This window comes from Rhamphochromis sp. 'chilingali', assembly GCF_963969265.1.
Source record: "Rhamphochromis sp. 'chilingali' genome assembly, chromosome: 21".
Classification (NCBI taxonomy): Eukaryota; Metazoa; Chordata; class Actinopteri; order Cichliformes; family Cichlidae; genus Rhamphochromis; species Rhamphochromis sp. 'chilingali'.
Window position 1 is genome coordinate 30,704,612 of NC_137949.1, and position 16,921 is coordinate 30,721,532.

Genomic DNA, 16,921 nt, shown 5'->3' on the forward strand with positions numbered 1-16,921 from the left:
AAAAATGGTGCAACTTCAGTGATGTGGAACTGGTTTGGCGTTTGTCCGTCAGATACACAACAAAGCACATTTTTTGCAGAACATGCAAGCGGCCGTCGTTATTGTCGTATTTGTCGGACTAAGATGCTCTTAAATCTGGGAGTAATCTGGGTCCTAAACTCCGTACCTTCAGGTCAAACGAACACTGCATCACCACTGAGAGTTTAAAAACTGTCTAAATTCTTTCATCTTTAATAAAACGATCAGCATTGCTGCTTTACCAGGTGTAACTATGAAGTTTAACTTCCAGGCATCCATGAAAACAAAATTTATTACATTTAACGGAGTTAGAAGTTAGCAGGAAGCTAGCGGAAGTTAGCTCGCTAGTTTCGCTAGTTACCCAAGCATGATATAGCATGTTCTGACTGAGAGATTTCTGAATAAATTCAAACGTACAGCTCTGCTATCACTTCCAACATAAATGAAGACAGGAAACTAAACAGCAGTGACGTTTGTAGGGTTACTGAAGTTGGGCTAGCTGCTATATAATGATGTGCTACGTGATCGCTAGCGACACAGCTATGTTAGCATGACATAAACAGTGAAGCTGGAGGACGAACACTAACACTTTTCCACTTATAAAAGTTAACGTGCCTGATAGTTAGAGACAAATGCAATCGCATGGCAGGATGCTGTAAACGGACCAAACTTCAGTCAGGAGAACAACTGAGATAATCCATCCACAATACGAGGTTAGTCATTAATATACTGCAACAACATGGGAATAGAGCAGCTGCCAGAGAATTCAACATTAATGAATCAATGGTACAGAAGTGGAGGAAGCAAGAAGAATGAGTTTAATAAAGTTTGATTTATCTGACTGCTTTGTTTCGCTTAATGTGCCTTATAATCCCGTGCACCTTATGGTCCGAAAAATACGTACTGCACACTGCAGTTTAATGTTGCAAAGCACCTCTTTTTAACTTCAGTGGATATTATACATGGTTATGCTCAGGATATGTCAGCCCATTTCTACTGGAAATGCCTTTTGGTTAAACTTTCAGCAAGGAATTTGTATTCGCACTGTTAAATTTTTATAAAGCTTTAATGTACATAAAAACCAGCTTCTTGTTTAAGTGAAAATAAAAGGAAGGTTGTCTTTTTGCACTAGTAATGTTGTGGAGTTGTATTTTGTCTTGCATCAATTATATCGTCAGTTATATCGTTATCGCAAATTTTCAAATATATATCGTGATAAATATTTTTGGCCATATCGCCCTGCTCTAGTTGAAATTATACTTCAGCAGTGGTAGCACAAAGGCAGTCCGTGGGCAGTCGTAGAGTGCCCGTCTACCTGCAGAGAGTGTTCTGTTGTCCATAGAGGCAGTGTGCAAAGTATGTGGTGCAACCGGTCTGTGGGCTACTCTTGATGTACTTTTGTTGGTCCATCGGCCAGCTGTGGAGAAGTTAACATACAAAGAACTGAAGTGAAACCTAGACTGTTAAAAGCAATGAAGTGTCCACTGCAGCCACAGTATGTACTTTTCATATTGTATTTTTGGCTCTGTGATGGAGTTTTTTAGACTGCCTTTCCCCGGTGAACTCCACTGTCACTCCCTTCCCTGTCTGGGTCCACTTGTCATTCATTCAGCATTCAACCAACACACAGGTCACCCACATCCAGCGATGTGCAGTTGAGTTTTTTTTCTGTGTGGAAATTCATATGCAAAAGGACACATTTGCTCTACCATATTCATGTACAGGAAACACTTTACTGCTGGGGCTATGGTCTCAATCCCTAGTTTTTGTTGAATACAATATGTTTTTATTGGCTGATTTAAATTTCTAAAAAAAAATGTAACATTAATAGTAGGGATGGGCGATATATACGATAGAAACGATATAAATTTGGCCAACGATATAGAGATTTTGACTATACCGCTCTACCGCGATAGCGCATGTTGATGATGTCATCAAGCTGTGCCTGTTTTGGTCGAAAGCAGGGGTGCCCAATCCCAGTCCTCGAGAGCTACCGTCCTGCAGCTTTTAGACGCATCCTTCTTCTGACACACCTGAATCAACTGAATGGCTTGTTATCAGGCCTTTGCCAAACTTGATGGCATGCTAAAGAGTAGGGCTGAACGATTATGGAAAATAATCTAATTGCGATTTTTTGCCCCAATATTGCGATTGCGATGCGATATGCGATTATTTTTTAAGGTCTTTGTCTTCTGTATTATTAAACAAAGACAAGCAATACATCATATAGTATGGCCAATACTATATTACATTAATTTTAAACTGTTCTTTCCTGGAAGACAGACCTCTGTTATGATGACATGAGGTGATGCATGAATTGATGACTGACATTTTTATTTAACTTCTTCAATCACAACAGTATATTTGAACATACACAATAGTTTATTTTTAGCTTACAAACATCTGAGCATAAAGTGCTGACAAGGAACCCTGGTGTAAACATTAAAATGAAAGTCAGTACAATGTGCAGATTGCAGAAATATACATAAAAAAAATCAGTGGCTTTACCACACTCAGTTTTTCGACATCTGTGAACTACTAGACAGTCATTCAATTAAAAAATAATATTAAATAAATAAAACTAATAAATAAAAAATACACACATCTTACTGATCTCTGCAGTCAGTAACATTACACATAAAGTGCAAACATAATAGCAATTGTATAAACACACACACAAACACGCCTTTAAAATTTAAAGGCGTGAAATTGGACGGTCTAGTTCTGATTAGCGTCACCGCTGTCTCGGTGGAGTTTAATAAACTCGGCCGTCTGCTTCTTGCTATCTAAAATATAACCAGACACTGGTGTAAATTCTCGACTGTCTCATACTTCTGTTTAATAAGTTTTCTGTTTGACGTTTAGTCAGCTGTGTGAAAACCAAGGAGGAACCCACCCGGGGGATTAATAAAGTTTTATTTTATCTAATCTAATAACTTTAATCTCAGCCAAACCGATTTACTCACGAACAAACAAAACACTGAAAAAAGCCCAACAATAACATTTTTAGGTTGTCTAAGTGACTTATATATTACGTTTAACCCGAGCAGCGAAACTCCACGGTGATCTGAAAATGATGTGCCGGGAGTTGTGCCGCTCTCGGCCGCATCAGTAACCCTCGAGCTCCCGGCTAGCTGTCGAGCTGGTGGGTAGCAGACGCCTCTGAAAACGTCGAAGCACTTTTGCAAATATGGGATATCTTGATAAACCGAGCAGATATTTGATGTTTACACAACTACTTTCTCGCCTGAAAATATGTTAAAAGTTTATTTTGTGACCCAGAAAGATTAGTATGAGTAATTTTAAAACTTAGTAGCGGCCGCCATTGCTGGAAACTGGAGTTTGGCTGGGCCGCGCTATGAATTCTGGGATATGGTAGTAATTTGGACAGCCTTCGGCACGTCGCTGTGACGTAATCGGTCTACAAATGCGGCCTCAGGAGGATGCAGCCCATGAATTTGGACATGTCCAGAGTATAATCGCAGCCTTTGCGGTTAGAAAATTGCACTTGATCATGTCGCGATATTATCGCAAATGCGATATATCGTTCAGCCCTACTAAAGAGGTAATCACACCATTTGATTCAGCTGTGTTGGAGTAGGGATGCATCTAAAAGCTGCAGGATAGTAGATCTCGAGGACTGGGATTGGGCACCCCTGGTTGAAAGCATCGCAGCGGCTACAACCATTAATCACGTAGCACAACATTATATAGCAGGTAGTCCAACTTCAGTAACCCTGCAAACGTCACTGCTGTTTAGTTTTCTGTCTTCATTTATGTTGGAAGTTGTAGCAGAGCTGTACGTTTTAATTAGCTTCAAAAATCTCTCAGTTAGAACATGGTATGAAATGTTTAGGTGGAAACTAGCGAGCTAACTTCCTGCTAACTTCTAACTCCGTTAAATTTAATAACTTCTGTTTTCATGGATGCCTGGATGTTAAACTTAATTGTTGCACCTGGTAAAGCAGCAACGCTGATGATTTTATTAAAGATGAAATAATTTTGACAGTTTTTTTTTTTTTTTTCCCTTTTTCCCTTTTATTTTCACAAATAGTACATAATTACATAACATAATACAGTGTACAATTCAAAACCAAAAAAATAAACAAACAGACAAACAAACATAAAACAAACAAACTGATAACTAAACACACAAAAAAAAACCAAAAAAAAAAAACAGCTCAGTTCCATTACAGTTTAAACACTCAAGAGAATCCTTGTAACATAATATTAGAAACATCAGGTTCCACATAGTTCAAGTATGGTTCCCACACCTTAAAGAATTGATCTGTTTTTGAATGCAATATACATGTAAGATATTCCAGTGGCACTAAATCCAACACTACTCTTTTCCAACCTTTAATAGTTGGTACTTTTTCATAAATCCATTGGAGTAGTATATTCTTCCTTGCCGCATAGGTGAGAACACAGTACAATCTCCTATTATTCTTGGATATTAATCGCCGGCTGGGGAGGCCCAGTATGAGAGACAGAGGGTCCATCTCCAATTCACAACCGAAAATCTTCTCCATTTCAAATAGCACATTAGACCAATATTCTTGCAATTTCAAACATGACCAGAAGCTGTGAGTTAGGGTACCAATTACTGTCTTACATTTAAGGCACATGGGTGAAAGGGTAGGATTATATTGATGTCTGCGAAACATAGATATGTGCATTCTATGTATAATTTTTAACTGTATTGCTTTGGTACGATTACAAACTGATATTGATTTGGCGTAACTCCAGACATCTTCCCACTCCTCATCATCAATTACTATACCTAATTCCTTTTCCCATTTGCCTTTAAGCCTCTGTGACGTCCCTGAGAGTACAGAATATAAAGCCTTATAAAATATCTTCACAGGTACCTCTTTGTCTGTTAAAAATAATAATTTTTCAACAGGAGAGACTTCATGACTCTCACTAAAGTTAGTACTATGCAAAATATAATGCCTTATCTGTAAGTAACGGAAAAAGTCATGCTTGGGGAGAGAATATTTCTCAACCATTTGGTCAAATGGCATAACTACATTATCGGAGAATAAGTCCCTCAGTCTCTGAATTCCTTTGTTCTTCCATTCCTTAAATCCTATATCAAACATCCCCGGTTGAAAGTCAAGATTATTCACAATAGGAGTAAACATAGATGTTAGCTTCAACCTTCCCTCAATTCGACATACTGACCGCCAGGCCTTAAGTGTATTAAGTGTGACTGGATTATCACAGCTCAATCTAATATCTTTAAAGTTCTTGAAAAACAATAGGTCCCTTAATGGATACTTTGAAAGAGAGGTTTCAATCCCCAACCAGATAGAGTGTGAATTATTTGTGACCCAGTCATGAATATAACTCATGTGAGTACTCAATTGATATGTTCTAATATTTGGTAAATCTAGACCTCCTACTGAACCTGGGAGCTGCAGTGTAGCCATCTTAAGTTTTGGTCTACGTTTGCTCCATATAAAAGAGCTTAGCCAACTATTCAGATCCTTCATCACTCTATTTGAAAATATAACCGGAATCATTTGGACAGGATATAACAATCGAGGTAAAATATTCATCTTAATCAAAGCTATACGTCCTAGCCAAGAAACAGGTAGGGAATTCCATCTCTCCAAATCTTGCTTTACCTTCTCGAACAGAGGGGAAAAATTTGCTTTATACATTTCTTTAAATTCTGGAGTTATAAATATCCCTAAGTATACAAAACCTGTGGGGGACCATTTGAAGGGGAAAGAAAACGGTCTAGTTGGCACTGAATTAAAGCTCCCAATTGGCATAGCCTCTGACTTAGTCAAATTTACTTTATAGCCAGAAAATTGACTAAATGTATCAATAATGTTAAGTAAAGCCGGTACTGATGTCTCTGGATCAGAAATAAATATTAAAACATCGTCTGCATATAAACTGATCTTATGCTCATAATCGATTTGCAAACCCCGTACATCAGATGCCGTCCTTATAGCCTCAGCTAATGGTTCGATAGCCATGGCAAACAAAAGAGGTGACAGTGGGCAGCCTTGCCTCGTTCCTCTATACAATGGGAAACTATCTGATTTCAATCCATTAGACAAGATGGACGCCTGGGGATTATCATACAAAATTTTTACCCACTTAATGAAATTATCACCAAGACTGAATTTATTTAAAGTATAAAATAAGTAGGTCCATTCTATCCGGTCGAAAGCCTTTTCAGCATCCAGAGAGAGCACCAAACCGCCTATGTTCCTTTGCTGAGCAGCCTGAATTAGATTGAGAAGGCGTCTGACATTATTACGAGAATTACGGCCTTTTATAAAGCCTGTTTGATCTTCTTTAATAATTACAGGCAAAAGAATTTCGAGTCGAGTAGCTAATATTTTAGAAAGTATCTTCCGGTCCACATTTAGAAGAGCTATCGGTCTATAAGAGGAGCAAGACTCTGCGCACTTCCCCTTCTTCAAAATAAGAGAGATATTAGCTTCCCTTAGAGTCTGAGGTAATCTATTATGCAAGAACGAGTAATTAAACATATTAAGTAACGGGTCTATTAACAGCTCACTAAATTCTTTATAGAATTCACTACAAAAACCATCAGGTCCTGGGGCTTTGCCGTTCTTTAAAGTTTTTATAGCATTTAGTACTTCCTCTCTAGAAATGGGAGCATTAAGGGTAGTCTGTTGTTTATTTGTTATAGTAGGCAGACTAAGCCTGGAAAAGAAATCCTCCATTAATTCCAGTGCATTAACTGATTGTTCAGATGTATATAGTCTACAATAAAATTCTTTAAAAATGCTATTTATAGTTTTACTATCATATACGCGCTCATTCTGACCATCACAAATAACTGTAATAAATTGTGTTTGAGATCTTTTCTTGATAAGGCATGCCAAGTATTTTCCAGGTTTGTTTCCATGTTCATAAAATCTTTGTCTAGTAAACGTAAGGTTAAGCTCTTCATCTTGCGTAAAAAGGCTATCTAAAGTTGATCTGACTGCAGATATCTCTTGTAGTAAAGCTGGGGTTGGGGAGTCAGCATAAGTCCTTTCTTTTGTTTTAAGTTCTACCATTAACTGATTCTGCTTCCTCACTTTTTGCTGCCGCTTACTGGTTGAGTAAGAAATAAGAATCCCTCTAGTGTACGCTTTAATAGTTTCCCACAGTAAGGCGGAGTCATTTGTTGACTGCAGATTAATGGACAGGAAGTATCTAAACTCAGTGTTAAAGTAAGATATAAATGTATGATCCTTTAAAATAATTGTATTTAACCTCCAGTATTTTGCTCTGTTTGCCATATTTTTGAGAGAGAGATCGAGCATTACATTAGCATGGTCTGAGATTATAATACTACCAATCTCACACGATAAGACTAAGTGCAATAACAACCCCGGTAAAAAGAAAAAATCAATCCTAGTATGGCATTTGTGTGGTGCGGAGAAAAAAGTGTATTCTTTATCTAAAGGGTGTTTTATTCTCCATACATCTACAAATCTCAAGTCTTCACAGATAGAATTAAGTGCCTTAGCTTGTGGTGAGAGAGGCGAAGGTTTGTGGGGGAGCCTGTCAAATTTTGACAGTTTTTAACTCTCAGTGTTCGTTTGATTTTGGGACCTGAAGGGACGGAGTTTTGGACCCAGATTACTCCGCGAAGCTTCTCACTACGGCAGCCGTAATGCTCTGACAATCCATCAAGCAGTGCGGCTTACCAAAGTTGTACTAAAACATTTTTTAACAGATTTCTGCACGCAGAAATCGGTTCGAGGTCAGTAAGCACAACCAGAATTCATACATAAGGCACACTCTCGATTTTTGAGAAAATTAAAGGATTTTAAGTGTGGAAAATACGTTATACAGAAGAACAGAATATATCACGATATATATCGTTACCGCACGTGCTTCAAATTATATCGCGATATGAATTTTAGGCCATATCGCCCAGCCCTAATTGATAGCGTGTCCTGTCAGTACCAATTTTTGTTGATCCCAATTTTCTTTCTATGAACCTTTCGCGTAACTTTTTTTAGATTAAAAGACATTAGTACACGTTACAGTTTTCCCCAAACTGCAGCAACTTCCTGGATCTCCTCTCATTTAAACCCCTGACAAAAAAGTGCTGAAAATGAGATGCACCTTTACCTACCATGTTCTATCTTACCAAACAAAAGCAAATGCAATAGATTTCACCAGGTGTGAATTTTGTGTCTTCACTCACAGTGAAGTGAGTTTACTCTGATGACATCTTAGCACACGGCTGTGAGTTTGCACGTGAATTGCTTTTTGCTCATGTTGTTGTGCACGAAACAGTCCGGCTTCTAATTGGACATAAGTGAGATGGGTCAGGGGTAGGGATGGGTATTGATAAGATTTTAACGATTCCGATTCCATTTTCGATTCTGTTTAACGATTCGATTCTTTATCGATTCTTTTTAAAAAAGGAGAACACTAAGGTCGATTAGCTTAGAACTTTGTTTTATATCTTCTCTTTGAACAAGATAGAAATTTAGGAGTAACATGGCCTTACAAACCCAACAGTGAGATCTTAAGAGATCCAGCCTACGGCTCTTCAATGGGGCATCACAGGGTCCCCAGGAAAAAAAATTGTAAATGTAAAATAATAAAATAAATATTCTTCTGTAGCAATAACAAAGTATAACATAAATTGTTCTGTGGCAATTACACAAGAATATCCAGTAATGTCCCTGCCTACAATTAAACACATTCACTTACCAAAAATCGGGGCATCTGCTGTGGCAAATGGGTGCAAGGCTTTGACCACAAACTTAGACACTGCTCGGTGACATTCGTCTATCCTGGCCTGAAAGGAGACGCTACCGGTAGACTGCAGCGAGAACTGCCAGCGAGCGCCAGCCAGACTCTGTCTGTCTCTCTCATCATGGTCACCTACATGTACAGTAATGGCAGGTCTTGTAATAAGGCAGATTGCGCTAACATAATATGCACTGTTAGTTGATTATTTACCTGCCGCATTAACGGGAGAGGACGTGCAAACGTTACCGCTGCTGCTGGGTTGAGAGTCACGAGTCCGGAGCGGAATTAAAAACACGTGTCATTGCGTGTTTTGTGAGCAAATGCTTTTGCATATTCGTAGTGTTTCCTCCCTTAAATGAAATATCTACTTTGCAAGTATTGCAAGTTGCCCTGTTGTCATCGGTTCTCATAAAGTATAATCAAACTTTTGAGCGTTTGAGCCGCTTAGGCGCCTTGTTTCCTGCCAGGTAAATGACGCTCCGCAACGTGGTGACGTCATTCGGGGCGACTGGAATCGATAAGGGAATCGTTTGCAAAAATGGCAAACAATTCCAAGGAATTGAAACAGTGGGAACCGGTTCTCAACAAGAACCGGTTTTCGATACCCATCCCTAGTCAGGGGTCAGCATGCTAGGATTGGACCGATCCTGGTCCCTGACTGATCAGTCGGTGCATCTCTACAACACGGTGTGTCTGTTTGCACATTGTCTGTTGTCCCCCTAGAGTCAAAATGAATGATAAAGCAGAATGTGCTTTAAGGCAAGCATACATTTTGATTGATCGCTTGGTATTGTTTGAGCAAGTAATGTTCGTCACATCCACCCCTTAGGAGTCCCATGTAGTGAAGGTGTGTTTTAATGCTCGTAGGTTAAAAACAGGAGTTCATTAACCAGCAGGTGATGTCATTTACAATTAGTTAAAGTTAACCAACCATATCTACCCTTGTCATTGATCTTTGCTTATTTTTGACAGGTTGGGCGACCAGTTTTATAAAGAGGCCATTGAGCAGTGCCGCAGCTACAATGCCCGCCTGTGCGCTGAACGCAGCGTCCGCCTGCCATTCCTGGACTCTCAAACCGGGGTGGCCCAGAACAACTGCTACATCTGGATGGAACGTCACCATCGCAGCCCCGGTGAGTGAAAACACCCACACTATGCATGCAAAAAGAAAGAAGACTTGGATCAGTTCGACACGGTTTTTAGTGTTTCCATTATTACCTGGTACCAGGTACTTTTCAAGTACCTACTTGACCGGGGTTCCAAGGGATCCGAGATGATCCGAAAAGGAGACATCAACAGACTGAATTCCACCGATTAGATAGTCAGCGACGTCACTCGATGAGTCATGAGAGCGTCTCCTTCATGAAAATCAAAACGGCGATCTTGAAACCCAGCAGTGAGAGAAATGGCTACACAAAAAAAGTTTGACAAAAAGCCACAGACCGAGCAGCAGTTATGCCATCGCCTTGACTTCCTCCTTTGTTGTGGCATTTGTGTCCCAAACAAATGATGTCATGGGACGTTCGGTCACGTTACTGTAATGAGCCCTACGCATATTCGGTGGAAAACGAGTCGAGCCAATCAGAGTATATACTAATGGAAAAGGGGTATTAGTGGTTGGGAGTGGCAAGTAACCTTCAGCTAAAAGACATAAAATACATTATTAAGTGCTTTTTAGTGAAGTTTAGGGAACAAAACTACTTGGCTAGGATTAGTAAATGATCATGATTTGGTTTAGTTTGTTATGGTTTGGTGGTTTGGAGACTGTCCTGTCAGTGTCAGACAGAAAAATTGGTGCAGGCATAGAGAAAAACAAAACGTTTGAAGGACTTTATGTCGAAACAAACAAATTGCCATGAGACTTGAATTTTCATTCATGGCGTCCATTCTACAGGTGTTGCAGCCGGACAGATGTACACGTACCCCGCCCGCTGCTGGCGAAAGAAAAGACGGCTGCACAACTCCACAGATCCCCGCCTGGGCATTTACGGCCTCCAGCTCGGTAAGACCCTGCAGCCTCTTCTCGGCATGTCACCTGCCCACCGCTCTCTGCTCCACTCAGCTTCTCCTCCCACTCAGCCGGCTCCCCCTCGATCTCCACCCACCTCCTTCAGCTCATGTGATTACTGGTGATGATCTGGAATAATCTCACTAAAAGCATATCAGTCAGTCTCAGCGCAATGAGCAGAGCAGGCTGCCAGTCATTTTTCAGAGGATGAAATGTGGCTGTGTTCACCACGGCTGGTAAACTTGTTTTGTGAGAAGTAGAACATGTAATTAGATTTACCGCTGCTGGGAGCAGCGAGACAGAGTTTGGCCACTGCAGACAGTATTTAATAAATGTTATGGAATGAAGTTTGGTCTTCTCTGACTGCCACTTGAAACAGCTCACTCAACACATTTACCCTCTCTATATTCTCACTCCATCTTATTTTCTACTTGCCACCTCCCTTGCTGATTGGGTTTGTCTCTTTCTCTCTGGCAACTCTTTCATCTTTCTCTCCCTGTAGCCTGCCACGCAGTGTGTCTGTGTTTGGTGGCCAGTCTTTCTCAACACCGAGTAACAGGTCCATTCTGTGCCCAAAGCTTTCATACCCACTGGGAGGTTACACTATCCTAAGGAATAAACACAGAAATGCAAGGTTACATCTTTCTCTTTCAAGTAGTTTCTGCAAAAAGAAAATGGCATAATGTTTTGACAGAAACCTCCAAGATTGTGGTGCTGTGTTTATGTGTTTTGCATGTTAGAAGGAAAAATTGTTGGGATGTTGAGGAAGCGAGAGAGAGCGAGAGAGACTGGAAAGAGAAACCAAGATGTAGTGACAGCATGTGAACAAAGCCTTTGTTTCCTAAACACATCCCATTGTAGCCTATTGTTTTCCACTGAGCTTGTGCTTGCCGAGACCACACCACCACCCTGCTGTCCCTTCCCTTCTCCAATAAAAAGTGGATTGGTATGCGCTGTGTGTGAGTGCCCATCAGAGGGGAAACGTACCCCGATTTAACCTGGCGTCTCTTATATGGAGCACATTGTACAGCTGGCCAGAGGTGGCCAGCTCAGGGCAGCAACCAGTCTGTCTCACTGTCTGATGGTGTGCTAGAGGGACTGGGGTTGCATGCAGAATCAGCTCCCTGCTGCAGGCTGCTGCCGGCTCTATTTTTAGCCCCCCCCAGCTCCCATGGGTTGAGAGAGGGAGGGAGGGGGGTGAGGGGGGGTTGTCTCGTCGCGGAGAGTTGAAAGTCAACGTGTGCAGACACAATGGTGAGGGGCTGCTGCCACATGGTGGAAGGGCCAATTTTTAAGAAGCATAGAGCTTTCTCCCTCTCGTACCTATCTCTTTGTGCCTGCCTCTCACCTATGCAGTCCTGCTGTTTCAGGTCCTACGTGCTCAATATTCTGCAAAAGCTGGGGCTTTGAAGTATGTCCTCTTCAAAGACCCACAAAGCAACTGGATGATCATGAAGCTCTCTGTAGAGGAGATTGTGCAAATAAGATGTGTGGATCCGACTAGCTGTCAAAGCTTTTGTTTGTTCTGCTTTGTCTGCTCAACCTGCTCGCCTCCTACACTGTTTGTTTAGATCGTCAGTGTAGGAGGAGATATCTGCATGTGTTCAAGTTAAAGTGATAAGCCACATAAGTACATTCCTGTGGACAAAGTCAGCATAATGTCCGCATAGGGCAACAGTACCGAGAGCTCAGTGACTGTGCAGTCTTCCTCAGAGCCAGTACATGTATGTTTTGTTTTTTGTTGTTTTCCAGCAGTATATTGTTGTGGAAAAATGGCTGTGATGACACATTCTGCTGCAGGACAAAGAGATGATAAGCATTAGAAAAAACAAATGCTACACCAAATTGCCACATGCTTTCATGAGTTCTAGTAAGAGTGGAAGAGAAGGAAGATAATGGAATTATGCTGATAAAAGCTGCTCATGCAGGTCACAGTTTGTGACACTGCTGGTTCCTATCGAAATTATAGTGCTTGATGGTGATACACTGCACATGCTGTGTATTAGCACTCTGATGTTTTCACTTAAAGCGCACAGTTGACAAACACGAAGCCGGTGTTGTGATGACTCATCACATGTTGCCTGTTATTTGTCTTCATGCAGACGGCGGTCTCATGTCAAAGGACACGTTGCCGACTCAGAGCACTACACTGGAAGCTCTGCTTCGTGGAGAGGGCCTAGACAAGAGGAACGCCTCCAAGAACGACGAGGAGAGCCTGCTGGAGATCCAGGTGGGTCCAGTCAAACTGCGTGTGGATCAGTGCGGTTCATAGCATCCGGTAAACATTTTAAAATGTTAATCTTGTGTGGTATCAGTTAAACGATCGAAGGCCTTGGCACTCACAGTGATGTTTAGTGCCCCAACTGGTTGCCAAGGCAACCTGCCAAGTTTTTTCAGCTGACCTGCGGTGCTTGTTAGATGACTGTTGTCTCGCTGAGAGGCATTTTAGGAAAAGGGAAGGTATAGAACTTGAGTTTTCAATGCAGTAGCTCTGCCTGTGAAAAAAAGTCAGTATCTTTATTGTTTCTTGTTGCAAGTCAAAAGCAGGTATATCTCCTAGCATCACACATTCCACTAAAATACTCTTGTGGAAACATTCATATTTATGGAAAGAGGGTGCTTGGAGCATAATGGCCAAGTCCTTTCAGAAGGAAATCTTGCCACTCTGCAGCCGCTCTGGTAATACTATTTTGCGTGAACAAGACCAAAGCCCTTTCCAAATAAATGAGGAGAGCCATAACTTTCAGTAGTCACAACAACTGCACGTATAAAGACATTAAATCTTTGGGGGGGGGGGAAATGTGCTCAAAATGTTTTGTTAATGCTTCAAATGTTTGTTCTAAACTAAGATTTTGAAAAGCTGTATAGCTTTGTTGTTGGGATCGAAATGAAAATGGAGATGTATTAAGATGTCAAGGTTAGGGCTGAGGGCATTATTGACCCAAATCCTCACAGGCTTTGCAACTGATGTGATCAAAATCAAAATGTTGCCTCATCACAGTGTTTTTATTTATTTCCCCCCCTTTCCTCTAGCTAGCTAAGCTCTAATCAGTACTGATCATCCATTACTCTATCTCTCTCTGTCCCAGAGGGTTCTGGAGGCAGATGCAGCAGAAGATGCTTTCAATGACGATGACGACTACGAGGTGGACACTCCCAAGCGGAGACATCGGGGAAAAGGAAGAGTAAGTGGCTGGAGAAACGATGATGGACACATACTGGAGATGCAGTTTAGAAAAATCAAAAAAGTCAAATCACAGTTAACTCAGGCTGATCTTTTATGTGTTACGTCTGTATGTTAAAAACACAGATTCCATAGCAGACAGTCTCATTGAATTTATTTATTTTTTTTGCCTTTCTTCAGGGTCGGGGTTCAGGTCGCAGGAGGACAGATCTAGATGATGATAAGCCATATGTCTGTGATAGTAAGTCGAGACAAATTCTTAAATCATTTAACCGTCATACAGATGATTTGTAGATAATCTGCTGAATTCTTTTTTTTCTTCTTCTTCTCATTTTGTTATCTAACGTTGTAACCTTGTACAGTCGAGACTAACAGTTTCCTAGAGTACTACTGTTTACACTCCTCACTGATAAAATAAATTGGACAGGCTTTTTACAGAGTCAGTTTGTATTTTAGACCTAATTGGAAGAATAATGTTTAAGCCGCTTTCACACTTTGCTCATGAGCTCATGTGAAAAAAGGAGCAGGTAATTGTTTGATGAATTCTGTGAGTGGGCATCATGTGTCCTGCCTCCTACACCCTCTATCCGAGCTCTGACCTAAACCAAGCTAGGTATTTTCAGTAGCGAGAACACGTCTGATGCAGAGATTGTCTTGCTGTGTGTGAGAAAGGATAAGAAAAAGGCTTTCCTTGGTTGTGAGGCTGTTAAGAGCACCTACAGATCAAGATTTCCTCTTCAAAATTCTGTCATGGTCAACAGCAACCCTCAAAGTCAGTTACCAACAATATAGCTAGACTTGTTAAACTTTAACAGTTTTGTAGGTTTGCTATTGTACACCACCACAGTGGACTTTACAATTCGTCCTGTCTGTGTATCAGCAGTCACATCATCAATTAACACCAGTGACCCAATACTACCAGCACCTCTACATGCCCTACTATAACATTATCTCCACTACAGCTGACAGAAAGGGATGGGAATTGATAAGAATTTAGCAATTCCGATTCCTTTATCGATATTACTTATTGATTCGAATCCTTGTCAATTCTCCCATTGATTCTCATTGGGCTCTCACTAGCTGTGCTTTCAGAGTTACTGCCATCATATCAAAGACATTACATTCGTGCCAATTAATTGCATGTCGTGTGATCAACTGTTTGTGCGTGTTGGATGCATTTCCTCTCTTTGTTGTGAATAATTTATTTCACATATTACACAGAACACTTTTATTAAAAGTAATGCAGTACATTACTTAATTAAGGAGAAAATAATTCACTATACTACTTATAACATTACTTTCATGTTGCTCTGTAAAATGACCTGAAGCACACTGTCTGTTCATTATCATTAAACAATATAAACCTGAGGCTACAGCCCAACACACAAAAACAAATCCCTGTCCTAATGAGGCCACACATATGATCTTTCTTAGTATTTAGGTATGAACAGAAAGCAAACAGCACAAAGCAAAAATGAAGCACAAAGAGACTTCAAAGCAATTGCCACAGTGATTTTACGTCCCATGAACAGGTAGAAACGGAGGCTGCAGCTTGACTGCTCATCCTTTTGTTACCTGAGGAAGTTTAGCGGCGACTGACTTCACCGCTGCTCCCAAATGACGAATTACTTGACTCCTGTCCTGGGCTGGGATCGTCATTCACTCGGCTTTAGCACCACTCTGGGTTTTTGGATAGCTTAGCATTAGCATGCTGTCTGTACAGCTGCTTGCTAAGACCGAAGGTGTGTTAACAGTTTAATACAGTTACTTCTGTCCTGGATGCACTTTGCTCTTTACCATTACACTCTTGTCCTTTAGTGCAATAAAATTAAAAGTAATGTCCATATCCACTCTTTAAACTGCTCAACTATTTACCTCCTCCGACAACTGACATCAGCAGATTGTAGCGGAAGTGCAAGAACTGATAAGTGGGATCTATAGGCGGGCAGACTAACAATTCCGAGGAATTCAACTGCTAGGAGCCGGTTCTCGATTTCCATCCATACTGATAGATGATGTGGATTGCTTCAGATCATGAGTTGTTTGTCTTGTTCTCCATAGCTTTCTGTTTCAGTCAATCTGGTGCAAGTTGACCTTGATTTCATCTGTAGAGATTTTTTTGTTTCAGAACTGTGCAAACTCTTTTTGATGTTCTCTCACAAAGTCTAATCTGACCTTTGTAATCTTGAGTGTAACCACTGGCGTGCAGCCTGCGCTATTTTTCGATTCATGAAAGCGTTTCATGGTCGTAGATCTTGATAACGATGTGTCTAGTTTACCTCCTGACTAGATGTGAAGCTGGTTTTCTGAGCTATGGAAATAATTCTGTCATCATGCGCTTTTCTGTGTTCTTTCAGAGGTTTTGGTGTTGCTGAGCTGCCAGTACAGTGCATTCATTCTTTTGAATCATGCACCAGATTGTTGATTTGGCCACTTGGAAAGTTTTTCCCATCTCTCTGAATGTTTTTTTTTTTTTGGGGGGGGTATTTCAGCCTCATGACTGCCTCACTCACTTGCATTAACATCTCATTTAAAATCACAGTGGAACAAAAAAAATAGAAATTTAACACTTTGAATGAGCTTCCAATATTATATCCAGGGCTGCACATAAGTGGTCCGCAGGTGCGCATTTGCTGTCAAAATAAAAGACGCGCACCAGATAGGAAGTTGCAACGCGCGTTTGCGTCCATAAGATTTTCTGGAGGAGGACAGACATTTGTTTAGAACTCGTAAAGATGTCGAAGAAGCTCCTTTAAGCAATTACTTTGGTGTTCCTCCACCTCCAAAGAAATGTCAGGAGTCTGAACCACAAAAGAAGCGCGTATTCTCGGAAAAGTGGTTGCAGGAGGTGAGCTGGCTTCAAACAAATGATGAACGCACAGAGATGTGGTGCGGAATGTGCCGTGAAAATCCCACTCTAGCGGACAAAAACAGTGCCTTTTATATGGACGCAAACGCGC

At 40.8% G+C, this 16,921-nt stretch overlaps 1 protein-coding gene across 1 annotated transcript in view; it reads left to right on the forward strand.

Moving 5' to 3' along the window:
* Positions 1 to 16,921, forward strand: part of LOC308389603 (zinc finger protein DPF3-like) — a 31,110-nt gene that overhangs the window by 6,057 nt on the left and 8,132 nt on the right. Inside the window, exons 2-6 of the mRNA XM_080871095.1 lie at positions 9,742 to 9,902; positions 10,664 to 10,771; positions 12,880 to 13,007; positions 13,867 to 13,962; positions 14,142 to 14,202. Coding sequence (XP_080727221.1) covers positions 9,742 to 9,902; positions 10,664 to 10,771; positions 12,880 to 13,007; positions 13,867 to 13,962; positions 14,142 to 14,202 — 554 coding nt within the window. The remainder of the gene's footprint in view (positions 1 to 9,741; positions 9,903 to 10,663; positions 10,772 to 12,879; positions 13,008 to 13,866; positions 13,963 to 14,141; positions 14,203 to 16,921) is intronic.